This window comes from Plecotus auritus (genome assembly GCF_963455305.1).
Source record: "Plecotus auritus genome assembly, chromosome: 8".
Lineage (NCBI taxonomy): Eukaryota > Metazoa > Chordata > Mammalia > Chiroptera > Vespertilionidae > Plecotus > Plecotus auritus.
In genome coordinates this window covers 13700123-13724543 of record NC_137782.1, presented here as the reverse complement: position 1 = coordinate 13724543, position 24421 = coordinate 13700123, and the positions used below count along the sequence as shown (strand labels likewise).

Here is a 24421-nt window from a genome sequence, read left to right as displayed (position 1 = left end):
AAACACATTTATAAGGTTACTCAAGAATCTTCTAAAAACTGCCAAGAAACTTGATGAGACCTCTGAGGAGCTTAGTGAGACCTTCAAGGACCTTAATGAGAATGCCAAAAAAAATGGAAAAGGACCAGTCAGAAATTAAGCATACACTGTCTGAAATAAAGAATATACAGAAATTCAACTGTAGATCAAAGGACCCCAAGAATCAAACCAAAGATCTGAAATATGAAGAAACAAAAAACACCCAACCAGAAAAACAAAAAGAAAAAAGAATCCAAAACATATGAAGATAGTGTAAGAAGCCTCTGGGACAACTTTAAGCATACCAACATCCAAATTATTGGGGTGCCAGAAGGAGAGAGAGAGCAAAATATTGAAAACCTATTAGAAGAAATAATGACAGAAAACTTTCCCTACCTGGTGAAAGAAATAGACTTACAGGTCCAGGAAGCGCAGAGAACCCCAAACAAGAGAAATCCAAAGAGGACCACACCAAGACACATCATAATTAAAATGCCAAGGGCAAAAGACAAAGAGATAATCTTGAAAGCAGCAAGAGAAAAACAGTTAGTTACCTACAAGGGAGTACCCATATGACTGTCAGCTGATTTCTCAACAGAAACTATGCAGGCCAGAAGGGAGTGGCAAGAAATATTCAAAGTGATGAATAGCAAGAACCTACAACCAAAATTACTCTACCCAGCAAAGCTATCATTCAGAATTGAAGGTCAGATAAAGAGCTTCACAGACAAGAAAAAGCTAAAGGAGTTCATCACCACGAAACCAGGATTATATGAAATGCTGAAGGGTATTCTTTAAGAAGAGGAAGAAGAAGAAAAAGGTAAAGATAAAAATTATGAACAACAAAATGACAACAAATACATACCTACCAACAAGTGAATCTAAAAATCAAGTGAATAAAAAATCTGATGAACAGAATGGACTGATGAATATAATAGAATCAGGAACATAGAAAAGGAGTGGACTGACAATTCGCAGTGGGGAGGGGGTGTGAGGGGTGTGGGAAGAGATTGGACAAAAATCTTACACCTATGGATGAAGACAGTGGTAGAGGGTAAGGGCATGGGTTGGGGTGGGGAATCAGGTGGAGGGGACCTATGGGGGGAAAAAAGGAACACTTGTAATAATCTGAACAATAAAGATTTTTTTTAAAAGTGTGATATCCTTATAGATGACTTAGTCTTTGTCTACATTTTAGCTCTGGAGTACATTTATTAGACACTCAGGAAATACATGAAGAATGAACTAATTTGTCCTTTAAACAATATGTAGGCATTCCCAAACAGAGAGCAACTCAAGGGATAGTGCATCTATGGACCCTTTCTTTTAAACATACATGTACATGAATTATGTGTTCATGTGTGTGATAAAATGTCATCCACAAAATGAAATACAATAAAAAACTTAGGAATATGTAAACTATAATAAAAAAGTAGTGATGATCATTGAATTCCTATATACAAAAAAAAAAAAATATATATATATATATATATATATACACACACACATATATATATCATACAAATATATAATACATTTTCTACATATAAGTATTCTTTCTTCTCTCAATGGAGATAAAAATATATGACAACTGTGAATTACAATGAAATAATAGAATGAAATTATATAAACCTTAACAGAGCAAAATTAATAATAGTAATATAATTATTAAAATTGATAAAAGTATAAGAAAAACAATTTTTTTATTTTTCTTAGTGAGAAGGCAATCAATACTGTCTAAATATGAAACCTGGAATTTTTTTCCAAATAGTTTTTCTGTTATCTTAACCTTAAAGGATTATAAAAACTAAAAATACTTTCCATGATGAATAAACATTTAGCTGAAATGTAGCAGTTTCTTTAGTTTCACTTTAATTCATTTTTCTGTTGTTAAAGTCACATAAAATGAAATATAATACTTTTAATTTTAGAGAAGAGCTCATAAGGCAAAATCCTGTTTCTCCTGCTGCTTATGAATGTGAACAGAGACACTTATGGAAGGATAGTACCCAATGTTTATGGGGGCCATTTCTGATTTGGAAATGGCAATAAATTTCTGCTCTCTTCTGTACTCTTTAGTAGCTGAAGTTTTCACAATGAATATGTACAGATTTATGAATATGATAATGAGGGACTTCAAAAGAATATTATTTGGTGGAATGTATGGTCATCTCATTTTAATGCTCAACCCCCAAAATGTTGAAAACTCAGAAGCCCTTGAAGATGTTGTAGATGGGCCATCAGTTTGTAGAGGTGCAAATTTACCTGCTTCTTGTCAGTGTAGACTTACTGCAGCCAAAGACAATGGGTTCAGATCCCCAAATAAACCATTTGTCTTCTCCCAAATCTGTGGCCCCATCTACACTCCTAACCAGGGTTGAACCTCTTGGAGAGGCAAGTTCCTGATAAGGATTCACTCCTGGAATTCTGATCAAATCCCACTCCTTAGTTCACAGTCGGAGCATCAGTCTTGTGCATGAAGAAATTAGGAACACAGCCCCCCAAAAAGCAGCACAATTGCTATGTGGAAGGAAAGGCCCCAGGAGAAGAGGGATGCACTGCAAAATCTGAAAAACAGAAAGAAACAGGACATGGGACCCCTTAACACCCAAGTCAAAGATCTCTTATAAGTTGATCTTAAAAATCTTTCTATCAAGAGGGAAGTTTTTGGTTTTCATCCTTGGTCTCTCAAGGTTTCTCACTGAGCATTTTGAGTGGACAACCCCTTGTCTTAAAGGCTTTCCTAGCCTCCCTGGCCTTCACCCAATAAATACTAGTGGTGCCCTTCAGTCATCAGATACTCCCCTCATTTCTACCTCCATTCCACAAACCCCTTCTCACAGTGGGGACCAGGGAAGTTCCATCCCTCAGCACTTATAGTTCACCTGTTTTCCATTAGAACATAAAGCTTTTTCTTGCTCCTTGTTGAATCTCCGGTGATTGGCACATAGTAGGTACTCAACAAACACTTTTGAGTGAATGAACAATACCCAATATAGGATTTGCTATGGAGACGCAGATGTTGGTGTTTTAGGCAGATTACAATTTTTAAAAATTTACATCATAAAAATTCACTCTCATTAAATCCCTGGTAGTTGGAGCCTTTGGAGCTTATGAACAACCCCAGAAAAGACAGGAGAATGGAGGCAGAAACTAACACTTGTTGACACCTACTGCATGCCCAACAAAGCACTAGGCCCTCTGCATGTGGCTTTAGGAGGTAGTGATCACATCTGTGCCTGATATGGCACCGTGGTAAATGGCAGAGCTGGGATCTGGCTAGATTCCACAGTCCAGGCTTTTTTGTTCCACCCCTGGGACCCTCTCAGTGGGGTTTGCTCATCGACACTCACCCTCCTTTCAGATGCTCTCGAGAAAACACATCTTCAGAGATTTTGCAACAGCTTGATTTATTTTCCAGGATGTCCAGACAAATTCCATCTCTTCAGAGTCTTGGTTGTATAAATAGAGCCAACTTGTCTCTCCCATTACCTCAGTCCAGCCGCAGGGGTCAGAGGACAAGCATCTTGGCAAATGCCTTCAGCCACTTCTAAAGTGAATACATTCCTTAATCCTTGCCTGATGCAACCCCAAGTGGCCTCTTGGGGACCTGAAGAAAGCTCATTTTGTCAATCTGGCTTTGCGTGAAGGAGGGGAAAGGGTGGAGTAGAGCTGGAATTGTTACGTTCCCGTCTCCACGTCACATTGGCTCCAGTCTTCCCTCTCACGTGGCTGGTCCAGGACCTATTTCTAAGTGCAGATGATATGCAGGAGCCACAGGGCGATGAAAAAGAAGCAACACAGGTCCTCTTCTCAGGGGAGAGTGTTGCTCCCTCCTTCACAGGATCCCTGGAGTTTGGGAGGAGAATGGGAAGCTACCAGGAGTCTGACAGCTGGAAGCCCCATTGGCCCCTTCAGGACAGGGGCATGTGTAGGAGCGTCTCTCTGCCTCTCAGGCCCCATCTCCCCTTCGGCGGGTGTTGCTCCCCACTCAGCACAGCCTCACCACCAGCACTGCCTCTTCTCCTGCTGGGACTCTCCTTTTTCCCTTCTCTTCTTTTACTTTTCTTCCTTCTTCTCTTCTTTCTTCTTCCCTGTGTCTAGCTATGATTCCCTAACTTTCCACTTTGTACTTCCTTTCTGCCAATCCCAACTAGATTTCTCTTCTCACCGCTCCACAAAATGCCCCTTTCTACTCCTGGTGGGGCCTTCCCTGCTCTCTCCTCTGATATCACACAGACTTACCATTTGGTCACCAGTGGGTTTTACTAGTGCTCTCCATCCTGCATCGCTCCTGCCCAGCACTTCCTACGGAAGTTCATAGCCAAGCTGCCAGAGGGCCCACCACCAAAGCTCCCTGGCTTTAATTACCCTAACATGCGTCCTGCATCTATCCTTATCGATGGCCCCTCTGTCTCCTCTTTATGGTCTTGTATGAGCATACAAGGCAAAAGTGAACAGTCAGTTCAGATTTCAGCAATTAAAATGAGCCTCTATTTCCATAGATGGTACATATTTTTTTTCTGCAATTGTGCACACCCTACAACCAGCTTCCTTTGGAGCATGCATTGCTACGACCCTGAACAGGGTGTGTGGGAAGCAGGGATTTCATTTCCACAGGCCGAGACACGTGCTGGAAAAGGCTAGGGTGTTTGCCACCTCCTTTCATCTGGAGATAGAGGATGTAAAAGTATGTCATTAAAGCCATAAACCTAGCTTTTGTTGCGTTTTGGGTTTGCTGTTCCTAGCTCTAGTCTGGTCTTGCTTGTTTACTGAATGCTTTGACCACGAAGCAAAAGTTTTGAAATGAATACAGATTGTTTCCAGGCCTGCTCCCAGCATGCCCCTCCCTTCCTCTGGCTCTGTGTGCCCACTGCCCACCTCTCGCAACAGCCCTGCCCAGTGAAACCCCTCCCTGGGCCTCTTAGGCCTGAGTGAGCAGAGGGACCACTCGGGGTCTTGTCCAAATGCACGTCTGTGCCTAGGGGTGGGGCTGGGATCCTGCACTGAGAAATGCAGCTGGTCCTCAGCCCTCACCTCGAGTTGCAAGGGGACAAAATGGGCCCAGAGGAATGAATGCCAAGGTCTAGGCCAGTGCTTCCCAGCCTGGGCCCCATGGTGGCCTCACCTGGGATGCTTTTAACAATTTCGTGCCCAGGGTGCACCCCAGACCACTTCCGTCAGGATCTTTGGAGAAGGAGCCCAGGCTGCAGCAATTTTTAAAGCTCCCCAGATACCGATGACCATAAGCTGTCAAGGTCGTGGATTTCAACTCTTGAGTTTAAAGGACAGAGCATCCACATCTGCTGGAGGGGAAAGAGGATGTGCTCTGAAAGCAGCCTTGCCCACCAGCATGCTCCAACAGACCAGGTAGGGGTCCTCCACCAGGCCAGGAAGGGGTCCCCCACCGGGCCAGGAAGGGGTGGCTGGATTAGTCATGTGCAGAACGGGGTTATGTGAGGCCAGTTTGAAGACCAGGGACTGGGGGAAAGCCAGTGTCTGTGTTGACCTCTGAGCATGTGACAGCAGGTGGAGGATCCCTGCTGTAGCATGGAGGAGGCAACATGTGGAGGCTGCTGAGGAGCCCCCAGCCGCTGTGTCCTCAGGCTGGTGTCCGTGGGATAGGGTCCTCAAGAGAGACCTGAGACTTAACACCAGCCCATTAACCACCTCCCCTGATCCACCCCTCATCCTCTTTAAACGCCCCACTCTGTCTACGGAGGACTTTAACAGGGCTGTACCTGAATGAAGGCTCTAGGGATAGTGCCTGATGGAATGTGTCCCAATTTCCACAGCCTCCCAGGGACAGCCAGCCTCCCCACTCTAATCAGTGTGGTTTAGAACATCAACATCTGTGCAAGGAAAAATGTTACCAGGGTTTTGTTGAAAAAAATGAAGGTAGCTCAAGAGCCTAAAGGGCATGCCACACCAAGTTCTTGCAGAGGTCAAGTGCGGAAGAACTACACCCCTGCCAAGGAGGGATGGTGGCCCCGCCACCCCAGGTGGCACACAGCAATTCCCCATCTTGCACCATGGTCTGGTTTCTGAAAGGAGGCACATGTTTGTACCCATCAAACCCAAAGACCAAAAACCTAAGCTATGTCAAGCCAGGCCACAAGGAGAATCAAACACCACTAGCCCCTGGTCCCTGCAGAGGAGGGACACCCTCAGGGAAGAGCCCAGGGCCTACCCTGCTGGGGAAGAGCCCTGGTCTAAGAGTTAGGAGGCAGCCTTCTGGGCTGCTTAACTTCTCCCCCAAGTGCCCTCCCTCCTGCAGATACTGGCCACGTCACCCCCAGCTAGCTGCTCCAGGGGTGTCCCCACACTAGCTGGGGGTGACGTGGCCAGTCTCCTCATGTTTCAACATGTCTTCCCAGAAATGTCTGCTTTCAAAACAGAAAGGCTTGCATTCTACTCTTTTATAAGCCCTGTACCCTGAATTGGTCCCCATCAGGTACAATTAGAATTCCAGAACACTGGGCGTCACCCCTCTCTGGGCCTGGGCCACGTCCAAGGGGAACGTGCCCAGTCCCAGCAGCAAGCCACTCAGACGTGGCACCTCGGAAGCTTTCTGACCATGGCACAACCTAGGGGTGTTTTAGGATCATCCGTCCATCAGCAGTGAGGAGAGAGGGACTGGGCAGCGGACCTGGACAGGATGGGGCTGGCCCAGAGGAAGAAAACAGACTGATGATCAGAGGTTCTGGAGGAAGGTCCGGCAGCCTAGGGTTGCTGCTGCTGGGAGAGGGTGAAGCCGGGGTTGCTGTTGCTGAGAGCAGGTGAGACAGGGGCTAATATATAGGCACAAAAGGCTCATCCCACTTTCAAAGCATCAGCTGAGAAGGGAGAGCCACACCCCTCCTAATGTCCCTGCAAACACAATCTAATGTCTTAAAAGGAGACCAAAGGAGGTCGGCCTCTAACCCCATCCCATTCCCTAGTCTAGGCCCCTGAGCCGGTCACTGAGGGCCAGAGCTCCCCTGCCAAGCCTGCTTGGACTCGCAGCTGACCCTGCCGGGGACCTCAGGAAGGTCCAGCCCCAGCGCTGGCCATCAGCCAGCTCTGACCCGACAGTCTGCAGATGGCCCAGGGGAGGTCATGCTGGCTCCTGATTCCGGTCCCACCCGACCTGACCCTCTGGCCCCAGTGAGTCAGGCTCCTCTCAGCCCACATCAGACTCATTGCCAAGAAAGCTCTGAGCCACCCCTAATAAGAGGCAGCGCTTGGCCAACCTCTTGCACAATCCAGCACCTCTCACCTTCGCCCAACTGCCGCCCAGCCCCTCTCCTCTGTTCCCTTGCCCTCTCTGTCTAGTCACCAGGCCTCTCCTGGCTTCGTCCCTTCCCTGGCCCCTAGGGGGTGAGGCACCAGCCCAGGAGCCTCTTCTGTTCCCCCTCCAACAGCCACTCAGCCCTGCTCAGTTGATCTCTCCCTTTCCGCCGCTGTCCACCAGGCTCGGGACCGCAGAGCCCCTGATCCAGGGACCCAGCCTGACTCAGCAAGGTCCTGGCGGACTGATATCTCTACCTCTGATCCCGTGGCAAGATGGAAGAGGGTCTAGGGGTTTTGTCTGGTGAGCCAAACAGAAGGAAAATGCAGAAGTCTGCTCTGGAGAGAAAAAGCAGGCTTAGGATTAATCTCTAAAGTGCTCTCAGGTGCAGAAGGGAGACCATGTGTCCTGGGCTCTGATGTACACAACTGGGACCGGCCGGCTGGTGAAAGTCCCCGGGAGTTGATGTCGGCTCTGTAGGTCCATGGCCTCCTTGTCAATCAGAGCAGCCAGCCCCATGGGGTCACGGGACCCCAGGCAACAGTCAGGGGCACTAAACAATGGATTCCTTCATTATTTGAGAAAGACAAAGAATGTCCCCTTTGGTCCTTAGGTTGCAGACGTTTTTGGAAACTCTTGGCATCAATTGGGCAAAGTCCTGGGCAAAGTAAATTAATTCAAAAGATATTTTGGAGAACTTCCTGATCGCTTCTCCTTCCCTAGAGCTGCCATGGCCTCGGTAACAGGTTGACTGGAAGATGATGGCCATGAGGCAATGTTAGATGACACGTATGCTGGCCAACTTAAGCCCATGAGGTCACAGGAAAGGCAAGAGCTTCGAATCGGCACTAACTCATAGCAGCCACTCAGGAAACCCTTCCAGGCACGGCCCCTTCCCACCCAGGACAGCAAGAACATGCTAGAAAGACCACAGCCTGTCCCCACGGGCATGTTTTTGCCTTGCTACCAGGAATGGATAGTCTTTTAGAGAAAGAGCCAGGAGAAGGGTTCTAAGTTAGTACAATAGATCCAGCCCTGTTTTCTAAACACTGGACGAAGAATTGGGGTCCAAACATAGGAACCAGGAACTCTCACCGTCTGACCTCTGATACCCTGGTTTCACCTTTTATTGCCTGCGGATGCCCCTGCCCACACTCTGGCAGCATCCACATTGGGATTTTTCTGGCACAGACCTTGTGCTTTCCCAGGCGTTTCCGTGGCCTGAGCGTGCCCCCATCCCCAACATGAAAGCCTGGCACCATCTCTCCAGGGCAGGGAGGTGAGGAGGCTGTGCTCTGGTCAGGAGCTGCCCTGTCCTCTCCTTGGCCACTGTGCATCTCTTCCGTTCTGTCCACTCACTTCTCCAGCCACTCCGCAGGCAGGGCCTGGGCCCCTCACTTCTGCTCCTGGGGTAGCCCAAGAGCACACAGTAGGTACTCAACAAGAGTGCTCTTACAAGAAGAGTGGGGGAGCCTCTGCTTCTGGAGCCTCTTTGAGACCATTTGAAGCCTGGCTTTTTGGAGAGAAGTGAGGCTGAGCCAAACAGCCCTTTCTGTCCACATTTCTGAGGGAGAAGAGGTGCGGGCAGCCAAGGGGAGTGTGAGCACGCCAGGCAGATAATTATGTGTTCTTGGAAGCAGGTTTAGTGGACTGGCTCTGAGCTGAGCTGGGAACGGACTCTGAGGCCTGTGCCTTCAGACGGGACGTGGCTGGGGCAGGGATTTTGCCGTCCAGTTCTAACAAGTGGCCAACGCCTTATTGAAACTTGTGAAAATCGTTCTGTGTGGGACCAGCCAGCTTGTACTTCACTGGGTTGCCCCAGCCATCTTCCCCTTCAATCTGGGAGCACAAGAGGGGAAGCTAAACACCATGCACGCAGCCCATGTGCCAAGAACCAAGTCAGCAATTTCACTGCCCTAAGAACCTTCCATTGTCCTATAAAAAGGGAGAAGCAGAGGCCCACACAGTCCCTGGTGGCAGGGAAAGGGTGAAGCTGGGCATCAGAGCTGCAGCCTGGGCTCTTTCCAGACACAGAGACCTTCTCTTTACAAGGTCATTTTTGCTGCGCGTCTCACTCCAACCCCAAAGCCAAAAATTCCCCCGTTTGAGCAGGATAAACATTCCCATGGCAAAGGAACGCTGTGTTCCCCAGAGGAGATGCAATCACGTTGCTCCTGCCGAGGCTGTGCAGGCTTATGAAACGGAACACGGGGCTGAGGGCCTGGACCTGGGCCCGGGGCGGCCACCCCTCCCTCAGCCCCCAGCTGTACCCTGCCCGGGAGAGTCACTCCTCCCTGACTCCCAGCTGTACCCCACAAGACAGTTGGAGAAACAGGAGGAGCGCAGGGAGGGGAACTGGGTCTAATCTTGACTCCAGAGCAAGCTGCCAGTGTTTCTGGGCCTCTGCTTGCTGTGTTCATTCCGAGGCGGAGAGCTGGCTTCAGAAAGTGTGCAGGCTTACATCCATGTGAGAAACAACACCTGCTTTGCTTTCTTGCACCTTGATTTCTCCGTTTGTAATTGGGAATATTGTTTGCATAAAGGAGAGACTCCGAGGAGGAAAAGGAAGTGCCTTTTTAGAGATGACTCTGGATAGCACACCCCTGTGCCATCATTCATTCTTTCCATCCCTCATTGAACATATATGGAAGGCTTGTTATGGGTCAGGCTGGCTCCCCGGTCCTGCGAATACAGAAATCCTCAAAGAGAATAGGCCCTCTTCTTAAAGGACTCTTAATGTGTATACACATTTCCATCAAAAGACACATAAAAATGTTTGCAGTCTCGTGGTTAGAAAAGGTTATCTAAGCTACCCATTCTCAACTCCTACCTGTGTACTGGAGCCCCATCCCTTTAAAAAAAAAAAAATTCTTCCTTGATTAGATGATAGACATTGCTTTTATATTTTAACATTTCTGGAATCAAAATGCATCTTACAATTTTGATTGGCAGAATTTTCTTCGTCCTTGGGGACACACAAAATAAAGACACATCTTACAATTGATAACAACTTAGATTCAATGAAATACATTTGGGGAAAAAAAAGTTATTTTTCAACTGGACATTTAGTGGATTTCACAGCCACTGAATTTAACACAAGGTCTTTCCAAAATATTTCTATTTCACCCAGATGTGTGGTGTCACGGAAATCATGTATCTAGATATCTAGTTAGTTGCTCCTCGCTTTTTATCTGGATGGCTTGGAAGGAATCCTGCAAAGGAGCCCGGATGCTTTATCACGTCGTGGCCACCAGAGGGAGAAAGAGCGTTGGAGAGGGACAGGTTGTCAGGTTTGTTTGCTTTTGCTCTCAAACCTTCCCCGCATGCTCCCCCCAGAGCAATCTGAAACTCTGGGATACTCACCTCCAGTGTCAGCTAGAGGAAAAGACCCCCTTCCAGGCAGGTGGCAGCATCAAGAAGGGGAGTGGGTTGGATCTGAATGATATTGGCAGATCTTCGCTCAAAATCAGATATTGTTTAAATGAGTTTTTCCTGGGAATGAGGACAGGTGCTAGACATGTCAGAGTTCTGGCTCGGAATTGCAGCTCTGGTGGGTGGCCCTATACCCTACTTAAGCCATTCAGGTCTCATAAGACCCACATGATTTGTAAAGCTCTCCAAGGAAATGTTCCCTCTCTAGTATCACCTGTAGCTTTCTGTCCTTCCTCCCCTCATTTAACTATTTATTTATTGAGCACCTACTATGTGTCAGGCACTGTGCTGGGAGCTGGGGTTACAGCAGCAAAGAGAACAGAGAAGGTCACTGTCCACATGCATCTTAAGTGCCAGTAGAGAAGCAGATGCAGATACTATGCAAATAAATATACAAATAAATCTATCATTGAGTGGTGCAAAGAAATGCTATAAGAAAAAATTCTGGGTCCCCTGACAGCATGTGACAGGAGAACACAGTCAGGGGTGGATCAGGAAAGGCTTCTCTGACAAGTGCTCATTGAGATAAAGCCTGAAAGACGAGTAGGAGTTACCCAGGTAAAGAGCAAGGTAGAGACCTAGGCAGATGGATCAGCATTTGAGGTAAAAATGAACTTACTTAACACCTTCTAGGGGCACTAAAATGAGGCCAGTGTGGAGCCCACAGACAAAGAGCAAGAGAAGCACCGGATGGGCTAACACCTAACGGAAACTCAGTGATACAGAGCCTTGCATGCCATGTGAAAGGCATCTTTTTCCATCTGTAGCCATTGAAAGGTTTTAAGCAAGGAACTGACATACATGGATTTAAGTATTAATAAGACAGCTCTGATTACCCTGAGGAGCATGGCTTGGAGGAGAAATCTGAAAAGTGGGGAGTCCATTTGGGACTTACCAGAGAACTGGCAAGGGGTGATGACAGTCAAATAGTAACATCGGACATGAAGGTGTATTGAGAGATAGAAATACTGGATTTGGAGACTGGAGGAGCAGGGAATATTGAGTTTGACTCCTGAGATTTCTGAAGGAGCAGTTTGGAAGGGAAAGAGGACTTGTCCTTGGATAAGCACCTTTGAGGGAGAGGACAGGACTTAGGAAGAAAATGTTATGAGTTGTTTCAGTATATTAATTTTAAGCTACTTCTGGAATATGCACAGGTGTAAACTAGACAATTAATTCAATGAATCCAATGCTCAAAACTGGGCTGGGAATGCTAGATTTTGGAGTCATGGCAAGATTAAGCCATGGCAAGAGCTGAGTTCAACTGGGCAGGAGCATCACTAAAGAGAAGATGGCCCAGAACAAGCTCATATTTACAGGAGGAGCTAGCCAAGGAAAGTGTGAAGGAGCAGCCAGAGAAAGGGTCAAGTATGAAAGCTAAAGAGAGAAGAGTGTGTCAGGAGGGATGGTCAAGTCCATGGAATACCACTGAGGGGTCTAGTGAGATGAGGACTGAAACATGTTTGGATTTGCCAGTATGGAGGTCTTACAGCAAGGGCAGTAGCAGTGGAAACCAGGCTAGGGTGGCTAAAGAGAAAGAAAAATGCCAAGAGCCCAATTGAGGATGGCAAGCATAAATTAAAAATGAAAGTCGCCTACCCAGTTATGCAATTTCTCTCTAGCAATGTTCATTGCTTGATAAGAGCATGGACAAGATGGAGGGTTGGGTTAACCTGATTGGGATTTCACCGCACAATAATGAGAGAGGGAGAGAAGGAGGAGCAAGGGGGTTGAAAAGGGGAAAATGATGGGCCATGAAATTTAACTTGGTTAAGGAAGAAAGAGGAGATGGGGGGGGAGGGGGGCTGGGAGAGGTAAGTGGTTGGGATGAAAGAACTGTATCAGAGGGTGCACTTGAGCAGGTAAGCTGGAAGTCCAGGAGGTAGTGACCAGAGGAGAGAATCAAGATTTTGAGATTTCAGAGTTTGGATGATATCAAGGCCATGTGTGGTTATGGAAATCAGTGGCTGAAAGGAAAAGTTAGTGTGAGTCACCAGAGATGAGAAAGACAAGGATCTGCAAAGTCAGAAAATAAATGATGAGTTAATGTCAGTGAGGTCAGTATCAATGCCTGAACATTGAAGTTGCTGAAAATTATTGGAGTAGAGATAACTATTGGGAAACCCTAAAGTCTTCATTGAATGAGAGAGTGAGCAGTTAGAGGGGTAGTATAGGCCTCAAAGAAGAGAGGATTCTACACAAGCAAGGTATATAGTGGTCTGGAAGCAACAGTGAAGAACAATAATTCCTCCCATTGGGAGTAGAAGAAGGGAAATGGTACTAATGCAGGTATAGAAAGGGGGACTTTAGCCCCTTTGAAAATGTCTGCAATCCTTTAGGAATGTCTGCAATGGTAAATGTAAGGAATGCTAGCACCCATCCTAGGGATCTGCAATCACTGTCCTGAGATACACTGCCCTGCAACTCAGAGGAGGCAGCATGAAGCAATAGAGAAAATCTAAATCATATTGAAGAGGCTATGTGCAGGTCCAAAGCCAACTCTCAAAGAAACAATAAAGTAAATGAAGACATAACTGAACTGAAGGAGGCAGAGAAGAATGGTTAAGATTACTGAATGGGAAGGGGAGAAGTGTAGCACTACCTGGGACACCAGAATAGATTGAGAAACTGAGAACCTCTGGCAGATGTTGTTCCCAAAAGCATGTCATGGCATAAACCCTGGCCCTAGTGGTCCCACACAGAGGGGGAAAGATGCCCAGCCTGGTGCACACAGCTTCAAACAGATTATACCAGAGTTTCTTACTGTTTCTAGGGAAGGAAAAGGGGGAAGGAGATGGAAAGAGCACTGAGGGCAGAGGGGAAAGAAGGGAGACTGGAGGTCAACTATAAGCAATGCAGGCTCCCTAGCAATTAAGAAAACAAGTTTCTTTTAGATCGCCACTAAGTTGGAAGAGCCAGATCTATTTGTGTATGTGTTAAGGGAAAATATATGTACAGATAGTACAATGACCAATATAAAAGGTAGGGAAAAATAGTTCAGAAATCAGAAAAAAAGAGGAGACACCTATTCTGGGTGTCAGAGAAATCTTCCCAATGGAATAGACTTTCTTCTGGACTTGGAAGAATGGGGGGATTTTGAAACTTCACATGGATGGAGGAATGGCTCTAGGCCACTCTGGCAGCACAAACTTCTGAAACAGCAGGTCCCATGTGTGTCAGGGAAGACTATATGCTTTCTGAGGCCTCCTTCAGCCTCAGCCAAGTCCATGTAAGCTCGATCCTGACCGACCTGTACTGTCTCTTTTTTTTTTTCCACCAGTTGCATGACCAATGAGTGGCCGCCCCCTGAAGGAGATGTCTGAAACTCACAGCAGTCCTCTTCTGGCAGAGCCTCTTTCCAGCAGATACAAACTCTATGAGTCAGAGTTAGCCAGCCCTACCTGGCCCTCCAGCCCTCAGGATACACACCCAGCCCTGCCCCTCCTGGAAATGCCTGAAGAAAAGGTGAGGAAAGTTTCTCCTAGGATGTTTCTCAGGTGGGCTTGGGGTAGGGTTTGGGGAAGGGTAGTGAAAGATGCTATTTTCCCAACTACCCAATGCCTGTATTATATAATGCCACAGAGGAGCCAATTTTTCAGGGAGATTCTATCCCAAGTCAATACATGGTCACTCCCATGATTAGTCCTACTTGGCCTAAGATGAAAATGTAGCTTTTGTGCAACATGATTTTAAGGACAAGAAATGTACACACTCATACACCAGTCTTCCAACCAGTCTCCAAAATCTTGCCCTTTAGACTTGCCCCCTTGAATTACCTATTGTCTCCAAAAAGAAAGCCTTCATTCAAATGCCAGTCTTTATTTTTTATGTATTTTTATTGATTTCATAGAGGAAGGGAGAGGAAGAGGGAGATAGAAACATCAATGATGAGAGAGAATCATTGATCAGCTGCCTTCTGCACACCCCTTACTGGGGATCGAGCCCGCAATTCAGGCATGTGCCCTGACTGGGAATCGAACCATGACCTCCTGGTTCGTAGGTCAATGCTCAACCACTGAGCCACACTCGTCAGGCAAATGTCAGCTTTTAGCACTCCTTGAACACAGTATCACAGAAGTAGCCTGGCTATAGCTACTAATACAGTGGAGAGGGATACAAGCCAGCAATAACAAACCCTGGGGAGAGAGAAGAATCTGATTTCCAGAGTTGCCACACTATATTATTTAAAACATCCAGTTTTCAACAAACAATAATGAGACATGCCAAGAAATAAGAAAGTATGGAACAAGGGAAATAAAGCAGTCAATAGAAACTGTCTTTAAGGAAGCCCAGACTTTAGACTTACTAGAAAAAGACTTTAAATCACCTTAAATACAATTAAGGAACAACAACAACAACAAAACATGTCTAAAGAGTTAAAGGAAAGTATGAGAAGTATGACCATAATATCTCACCAAATAAAGACTATCAATAAAGAGGGAATTATTAAAAAAGAAACAAGTAAAAATTCTGAGGTTGAAAAGTATAATAGAAGTGAAAATTTGCTAGAGAAGCTCAATATCAGATTGGAGCAGTCAGAGGAAAGAACCAGAAAATTTAAAGACAAGTCAATTGCTGGCATGTCTGTCTAATGGCTTTTCTGAACTAATTCTGGATAGTCTATATTTTTTATCATTTCTAACCACTGATGTCTTTGCTCAATTAGCCTACTGGTCAGCCAATGATTCGACAGACATATTCTAATGGATCTATGTGCATTTGGGGGGATATCTCCAACACTCATCCAGGCAGTTTTCAATTCTACCTCAGCCTGCACTCTCTAAACTCAGCCAGGTGAGAACTTAGGGACCTCTCAGTTCTCCTTTGAGCTTGCACACTGTCCTGGTCATGTGCCAGCCCTACACATACATGAGGCCTTCTAGATTCACAGAAATATCCCCAAGCTTTTCAAAACCCCCTTTGGACATCTCATTCCCCAGTTTATCTGTTTAAGCTTTTGACTAGCTCGTCACTCTCCCCAATTGTTATCCACCATCTCGGGCACAATTTTTTCCATTGCTCTCATTGTCTTAATGGAGGAGAGAACTTTAGGTGTACAATTAAAATATAATGCAAGCCACATGTGTAAGTTTAATTTCTATTAACATGTTTTTAAAAAGTAGAAAGAAGCAAGTGAAATGAATTTCAATCATATATTTTACTTATTCTGATATATATGAATATATATGTCATTTCAATATATAATCAATATAAAGTATCACAGATATTTTACACATTCTTTTTATACTAAGTATTTAAAATTCACTTAGAGCACATCTCAATTTAGACTCGTCACATTTCAGGTGCTCAATAGCCACATGTCCTGTTAGCTACTATATGGGACAGCACAACTTTAGAGCAAGGAGTCCTGACCAAGAGGTCCACAAATAGAATTGAGGGGAAGGACCTTGGGAGGGGGGTTAAGTAAGTCACCTTTATTTTTATTAACTTCCAACAAACTTTCACATTTACTTCAATTAGGAATATAGGAAATGAACAACAGTCATATTAGCACATGTGAGATTTTTGTCCTTGTCACAGATTGGGTTTCCCTAGGAAGCTGACTTGGAGATTTGCATATAAGAAGTTTACAGGGGTATGCCACTGGGGTCAGTACTTGCAGAGAAGTAAGGCAGCAGGATTAGAGAAAAAGCTGGGCTATGATGCAGTCACAGTAGAGGCCTCGCTGCTCCTAGGGTGAGTGCTGGAGCTGGGATGGCCCTGCAGCGATCCTGAGTTAGAGTGGAGAGGCCCCAGGTATTCACTCCTCTCTACCCTGAAATCATAGTAGGTATTGGATCTGCCACGCCTATATGTGTATCACAGTCTTTTCTAATATTGTGATCACTGCACTTCAGTGTCATTGGTTTTCTTTGTAATGCTACTTACTTTATTCATTTCCAAACATTTACGTTCTGAAAGGAACTCCACAGGCTTGCCAGGTTGCCAAAAGGGATCCCTGGCACAAAGGGTTAAGAAACTGTGAAGAAAGTGTAGAGATCCTGGGAAGAGCTGGTCTGTGTGGGCAGTCGGGGCACCGTGAGACAGTGCATATTTGTCTTATGATCCTTTATATCAAAAAGAAAAAATCTGACAACCTTCTTTATCCCCAAATGCTCCTGCTCTCAAAAAGCTAAATTATCTGATATTTTGTCATGGCTTCTCCTGAAAGGATCTCCGCTCATCCAACGAAGAGAGCCACATTGTGAAAATTGAAAAACCCACTGAAAGGAGTAAAAGGAGAGAAAGTGGGGCAGCCCCCCGGGGCTCGGCAGGCCGAGGAGGCATCAGCCTCTTCCAAGCAGTGAGCTACCTGACAGGCGAGATGAAGGAGTGCAGGAGCTGGCTGAAAGGTAAGTCAATGCCCAGGGAAGAAGCAGCCGGGCCAGACCAGTGGGACAGCCCTGCCTCTGGCTTGGAGAGAGGAAGCTGCTCCTTCACTCAACCATGGTGAGGGCTCCCACCTACGGGGTGCACCAGCCCTGAGTTGACTCGGGAGGCATAACATACCCTAATAACTTGGAATTCCCAAGGTTTTGGAATTAAATGCATTTCACTCATTTTAGTTGTTTGAAAATTCTTCACTCCTTCAGGGAATAATGGAATAGCTATAAGACAACCACTTAGCATATAAGCCATTTCCCAAACAAGCTGATTGGTCATTCTTTCACTTTTGCTGGCTGTGTATTATGTGCCAAGTATTGGCATCACCCCACCAGTATTCCAGAGTTTTTTCTTTTTAATGTCTTCCTTCTCATCATTTCTCTAAACTAAATGCTTCAACAAACACGCCTCACCTCCCTGCCCCCACCTGTATGGGCTATACTGGAAACCAACCCAGAGAATGAGATCAAATGTATGCTCCCTCTTCTGGACCTGGCTTCCTCCACATCCCGACTCAATACTATTGTCACAACTGTACTAAAATCATTTCTTTCCCAGCTTCCTTTCTCCAGACTACTGTCTCTGCTGCTCAGATACCAGCCCTCAACTGAGTCATACAGCACTGTATAAAAAGAGCTTCCTTCCCTCTCCACCCCTTCCCTTGGATCAATAAATTTCTCTTGGAATGCTCCTGGGGCTTCCTTGCCAACCAAGCCAATGGCTGGAACAGCGTTAAATTGGTCTCAGCACGGTGCCTCGGTGTGTAATGCAAAACTAGCACCCATGCGGACTGATTGCCTGGCCACTCAGAGATGGGCTGGGTGCCAGGCTGAATGAGGGGAAGTGTCTTGGTTCATGTATCCCTGTCTGCCTTGGTTGCCACGCCAACCAGTGGTCCAGCAGGGAAGCACAGGCTGGACCCTGCTGATGGCTCTGGTTCTGCCCATCTCTTTCAGATAAGCCGCTGGCCCTGCAGTTCACAGACTGGGTTCTAAGGGGGACTGGTCAGGTGATGTTCGTCAACAACCCTCTCAGCGGGTTCATCATCTTCATAGGGCTCCTGATCCAGAATCCCTGGTGGACAATTGCTGGGGGTCTGGGAACAGTGGTCTCAACCTTAACTGCCCTTGCCTTGAGCCAAGACAGGTGGGTCCCTTTCCATGTTGATCTTGGGTATTGAGGCAGACAGGTGGAGAGGTGATTACTTGTGGTCAGCCTACTTTATCCTCTCAGTCAGGCCGAGGTCTCCTGAGTCTCAGCTTTGAACAGGTCATTGGAGATCCTCACAGAATTAAACCACTCACAGCAAATGACAGAGCCAGGCTCCATTTGACTGTAGAGCCTTCTGGAAACACTTCCTCTGGGGCAGGTGCAGAACATTGAGGCAGTTCTTCCCTCATGGAGCCTGCAATCTAGTTGAGGGGGACAAGACTAACAGGCAAGAAATGTTTTCTAAATAATACAAGACAGTATGTAACGCAGAGTTTGGAAAAGGCAAATTTAAGCCAAATATGCATCAGAATAAAATCCAATCCCTCAACTTGGCTTCCAAAGCCTCTCTAATACACCCACCCTACCTACCACTCAACGTCACACTTGTTCCCAATTGAGCACTGTTGCTTCTGGGTATCTAATCCTACCATTCCCTCAATCTCTCCTCCTCCAGGAAGACACCCTGCTTGCCCAGTGTATTATGACCCTTCCTTTCTCTCTGAACAACCACAGAACATACCCCATTAATATATTAGACTAGAGGCCCAGTGCACAAAATTCATGCATGGGGGGTGAGGGGTGGTGTCTTTCAGCCCGTCCTGCACTCTCTACAATCTGGGACCCCTTTGGGGAAGGTCCGATAGCCGGTTTAGGCCTGACCCCTGTAGGATCGTGCCTAAGCCAGCTGTCGGACATCCCTCTCACAATTTGGGACTGCAGGCTCCTAACCACTCGCCTGCCTGCCTGATTGCCCCTAACCACTTCTGCCTGCCAGCCTGATCACCCCCTAACTGCTCCCCTGCCATCCTGATTGATGCCTAACTGCTCCCCTGCTGGCCTGATGGCCCCCAACTGCCCTCCCCTGCAGGCCTGGTTGCCCCCAACTGCCCTCCCCTGCCGGCCTATTCACTCCCAACTGCCCTTCCCTGCCAGCCTATTTGCCCCCAACTCCCCTCCCCTGCCGGCCTGATCTCCCACAATTGCCCTCCCCTGCCAGCCATCTTGTGGTGGCCATCTTGTGAGGATGTCACGTGAGGGCGTGACGCCACCTGGGATTTTATTATATAGGATGGTTCTCTAATTGCTTTCTGAGTCTTCTCTCCATGGCTATGTTCTAAGCATGTCCAAGATGAGAAGTCCAGTCCAAATGTTCCATATTCCACTCCAGTGCCTAGGAAAGATTTGAGCTTCATTACTGATAGGTCAGTACCATGTCCTACACCACAGGTGCAAAACTCCAGACACCTTACACATTCTTCTAAAGAGCCATGACTTCACCACGATCCACAATGAGCCACTGACACAGCCACATATCCAGGTCAGAACCTCCACCACTGCCCTCCACCACCACCCCTAGTATCCCACCCCCATCACCACAGCCCACTAGTCCTGAGACTGTACTTTACAGATAGTAACCCAAAGTCAGCAACACTGATGCTGCCATGTTGTCATGAAACATGATCCTAATGAAGATTCTTTGGCATTGGGGTTGAACCTAGTTTTATAGTTTTGATGGTCAGAGCAGGGGTGTAAGGTAATGGGTTTCCTCCTGACAACCAAATCCAGAAGCCATCAGACTTTTGGCAGAGAAAAGTTCTTGGGGGGGGGGGGGCACTCTCCATAGGGAAGGGCAGCTGTGGAGGCAACCCCTAAGGTTCCCCCAATTTTGTCTCCCCAAAGCTTCCTCATTTTATTTCCACTGCCCCTGCTATACCCAGCCACTGGGGCTGTGGGACTTCAAAGTATGGGCCAGCTGTCTTTGCTCAGTTTGCCTGAGGCAGCTAGAATATAAAACAAAAAAAGTACTAAATTCTAACACCAAACACAAATGAGAAAATATAGAAAAAATGCAAGCACAATGAAAAATAATTATTTTCCCAAAACATGGGTTTCTGCTTCTCAGATAGTTACTCTAGTCCTGAGGAGATTCTGAACGCCCCCTTCTCTTCCAGTCCCCCATCTACAGCTGCCCCTGGCCTCCATTCCCAACACATACACACACACACACACACACACACACACACACACACACACACACACAACTTTCCAGTGTCACACCTCAGGTTTCTTTCAGATTTCCCTCTATATGTAGCAATCTGAGACTCCCCTGAGAAGGAAAGTTTAGACACAGAGAAGACAGAAGTGCATAATTTAATTCTAGATCAGCAAAGGTAATCAAGGCGCACACACACACACACACACACACGTGTGTGTGTGTGTGTGTGTGTGTGTGTGTGTGTGGAAGGTGCTGGCAGCTATGTGATTGCCCAACATCCATTGAATAAACTGACTCCTCTGTGAGCAGCAGGAGAGAGAGACAATGAGGTCAAACGCAGAGTAACTCTGCTTCACCCCAGGTCCGCGATCGCCTCCGGACTCCATGGGTACAATGGGATGCTCGTTGGACTGCTGATGGCTGTGTTCTCCAAGAAGTTGGACTATTACTGGTGGCTTCTGTTTCCTGTGACCTTCACTGCTATGGCCTGGTGAGACGCCTCATTGTTTCTGCTCCCAGACCCACAGAGCCCCAAGATGACTGTGTCTTAGACCAGACAAGGACGTATACCGTCATGAGGCCCCGCATCTTCACAGTCAGGCTTGTCTGTCCTGAAAGACTTTGTGGAAGTCCATGAGTTCAGTCGCACCCAAGAGGATCATGCTTGAATCTGGAGTGACAGGGACCCTTTAAAGCAACAAAGCACCACACGTTTGGTCTTGTGCTGATATTCCTCCTTGCATGACAGGCTTCATGAAAAAGGCTGACATTCATTTCCTACATGCACAGTGCTAAGCAGTGTAGGGCTATTGCTGTCCCCATGTACAGAAGGAAAGACCAAGGTACACAGAGATTACATAGCTTGTCCCAAGGTCACACTTGGTAAAAAGTGATCACTGTTAGCCTTCTGAACCCAGAGCCTGCACTACTAAACCCCAGGCCCTATGGTAATCATCTATCCTGCAGCCGAACCAAGATCCAAAAGCTGAAAACTCACTGGTGATAGATGCATAGAGCTTTCCTGGACCAGTGCATCTGTATTCAGAGCATAGAGTCTTTGATGAGAAACATCAGTTGAGATCTTACTGTGAAATCACCTCATTTTGCAGAAGGAAGGTAAAGTAAGATGGAAGGGTATTAAGAACTATCCACTGGGCACAGTGTGTGCGGGGCTTTTCACTCGTGGGGGCCTTAGTTCACTTGCATCCACAGCAGGCCTGCAGGGTTCAAGGGCACCTGCTGAACGCAGAGGCAGGAGGCCCGAAGCAAACGTGTAGCCTCCAGCCTTGGGCTCACCTCCTCTCAGACATGCTGACTGATTTTTAACATCTCTAAGAAGTAAATGTCTTTCTTTGGTTTCAAAGTCTAAGCAGTTAGTTTAATGTAGTTTAAGTACTGTTCCATTACTTTTTAGTAGTGCTTGCAAATAAATTACTACATTGAGCATTCCAGGCAATTTATGTTTTTTCTTAGGGCTTCTTTCTTAATCTATCAGGACAAGCAGCTAAAACAGTCAATTCTGTTGGGGATTTCCTTAATGTCTCCCATGGGCCCCCATGTAAGGAGTAGGAGGACTTGTCCTTATTTGCATACATTTGGTTTATAATTGCATAGATTAAGCCCTTTGGCACAGTTCCTCAGCCACTTCACACTGGGTGGCAATTTGGCTGAGCTGTGTGCTACTACTGTAGTTGTTCACTTATCTCATGGAGTCCTTAAAAGCCAATCCACAGCATAGGTATTAGCAGTGTCACTTTCCAGGTTTATCCAACAAATGTTTGCTGGGTGTCTGCTATATGCATGGACTATTCTAGGTGTTGGGGACCACTGTGAACAAGAGAAGGTCTCCATCCTCTTAGACCTTACATTTTTCTTGGCAAAGATAGAAATAAACATATGAACCAGTGAATTAAAAAGATCATTTCAATGTGTGATAAGTACTTGAGGAAAAAAAGATGGGCCAAATGAAACAGAGAATGATTCCAGATGTGGATGTCAGGACGCCACTTTGCAGAGGGGCGTTTGACCTAAATGACAAGAAGGTGCCTACCATCTGCAGATTTGGGTGAAAGATGCTGCAGGCAGAAGCAGCACATGGACAAAGACCCCAACTAGAGACGTGTGATGTGTTCCAGAAACAAGACCAGTAGGGCTGAAACCCAGAATGGAGGGGGGCAGAAGGTGAGGCAGAAGTAGATGAGGGCCAGACCCCATATGCTTCATAGATCAGTAGGCCTTTGGATTTTCATTACAACTGTGATGGGAAGCAGTCAAAGGGTTTAAGCAGAGGAGTGATGCAATATGGTTTAAATTTAAGCAAATGACTCTTCTTGCAGTGTGGAGGATGGATTTCAACTGGACAAGAGTAAATACTGAAGGCGTAGTGAGTTTTTTGCTACAATAACCCACAAGGGATGAGGACAGTCTAGAATAGTGTGGTATCCGGGAGGTGGTGAGAAGTGGTTGGGCTTGGGTATATTTTAAGGAAAGTAGAAGCAATAGGACTTCCTGAGAGGCTGTGGAGTATGGGGTTTGTGGGGGATGACTCAGATACTCCTATAACTTGCCTGAGCACCTGGTTTGATGGAGAAGACGAAGAAAAACAGGGTGGTGTTTGGAGACAGGATACAAACTGAGGGTTCTGTTTAGACATGAAACTTTAAACTTCCAAGTAGAGGTGTTGAGTAGGTCACTGGATATGCAAATCTGGAACTTAGTGATATAGTCAAGATTTAGAACTCAGAGGCAGATAGAAGATATTTTTTGTCCATGGGACTAAAGATATTACCCAGAAAGAGAATATTAGAAAGAGAGAGAGGATCTTCTAATATTTAGAAATTGGCAAAAGAGAGGAAGAACAACTGACAGAGAGTTGTGAAGGAACTGCTGGAGAAGCAAGAAGAAAACGGAGGGTGTACAGTGTCATGGCAACCCAGACAGAGAATGTTGCAATCTAGTCAGAGGGTCCAGCAATCAAATGCAGGGAGCAGGGGATGATTATGGATTTGACAAGATAGACGTCATTGGTGAACTGGATGAGAGTCATCTTCATGGGGAGAACTCTGATTAGAGTGGGTTTAGGAAAGCATTGGAGGAGAATGATTGGGGTAGCAAAGATAGATAATATTTCTGAGGTGTATTGCTATAAAAGGAAAGAGAAATGGGGCAATAACTGAGCAGACATTAGATTAAAGGGGGAGGGCTTTTAAAGGTAGAAGATACTAGAATATGTTTGTGTACTTATGAGGATAATCCAGAGAAAAAGTAGAAAATCACAGGAGGGAAATCTTTGAGATAGATTGGTTCCCTAGGTACAAGGAAAAGAATTTGCCTGATAAAGGAACAGGAACACATCCATCATATGAAAAAGGCAGTGAGGAGAGCATGTGGACACAGGGCAGTTGAATGTGGATCTTTCGGTGGGGAAATTAAGCATTTCTCATCTTGTCATTTCTATTTTCTTAATGAAGTAAAGCAAGGTGGTTAGCTGAAACTAAAGGAAAGCAGACGTGAAAGTTGAGGAGAAAAGAGGAGATGTGAAATACTTGTCTCAGCAAGTTGGAGAATTAATTGGCTAGGGATGTGAACAGGGTTTTCAGGCAGTCTTAAATGCCCATTTGGGCTTCACAGTCATCAATTAAAAGTAGACCACGCAGCCGGATCCTATTTCATGTTTTGTCCTGAGGTCGCTGAGAGTGTAAGACATCGGGTGTTAGGAATCCAGGGTATCTGGTCCCTTCAGAGGAAACTAAAGCTAAAGAAGATTAATTGCTTAATGTTGCTCACTCAGCCTATAGTTAGCATTTGCACTCAGCTCTTTCTTTCTCCAAAATCTGTGTTCTTTCCAAGGAAAAGGCCAAGAGGAGAGGAAACACAAACAACTCAAGGTGTCATTTTCACATGGCGGTTCCCAGAGTAGCTCAAAGTATTTTAACTGAATCCAATCCTGTGTGCTATCTATGTGCATGGCAGCCTCCTCCCAGAGGCCAGACTCCTAAAACATTATCACAGCTCAGCATAGTAGCCATTGCACATCTTGATGAGCCAAAGACAATACATGACATTTTGTAAGAATTATATTTTGTTTCACTTTCTTGGTTTAACTAACA

The 24421-nt window shown here is 46.1% G+C and overlaps 1 protein-coding gene across 1 annotated transcript in view; it reads left to right on the top strand.

Moving 5' to 3' along the window:
• LOC308256081 (urea transporter 2-like) overlaps positions 1–24421 on the top strand; it is a 147656-nt gene that overhangs the window by 115364 nt on the left and 7871 nt on the right. The window contains exons 3-6 of the mRNA XM_080684078.1: positions 14001–14185; positions 16893–17073; positions 18061–18250; positions 20674–20802. Coding sequence (XP_080540204.1) covers positions 14012–14185; positions 16893–17073; positions 18061–18250; positions 20674–20802 — 674 coding nt within the window. The 5' untranslated portion in view covers positions 14001–14011. The remainder of the gene's footprint in view (positions 1–14000; positions 14186–16892; positions 17074–18060; positions 18251–20673; positions 20803–24421) is intronic.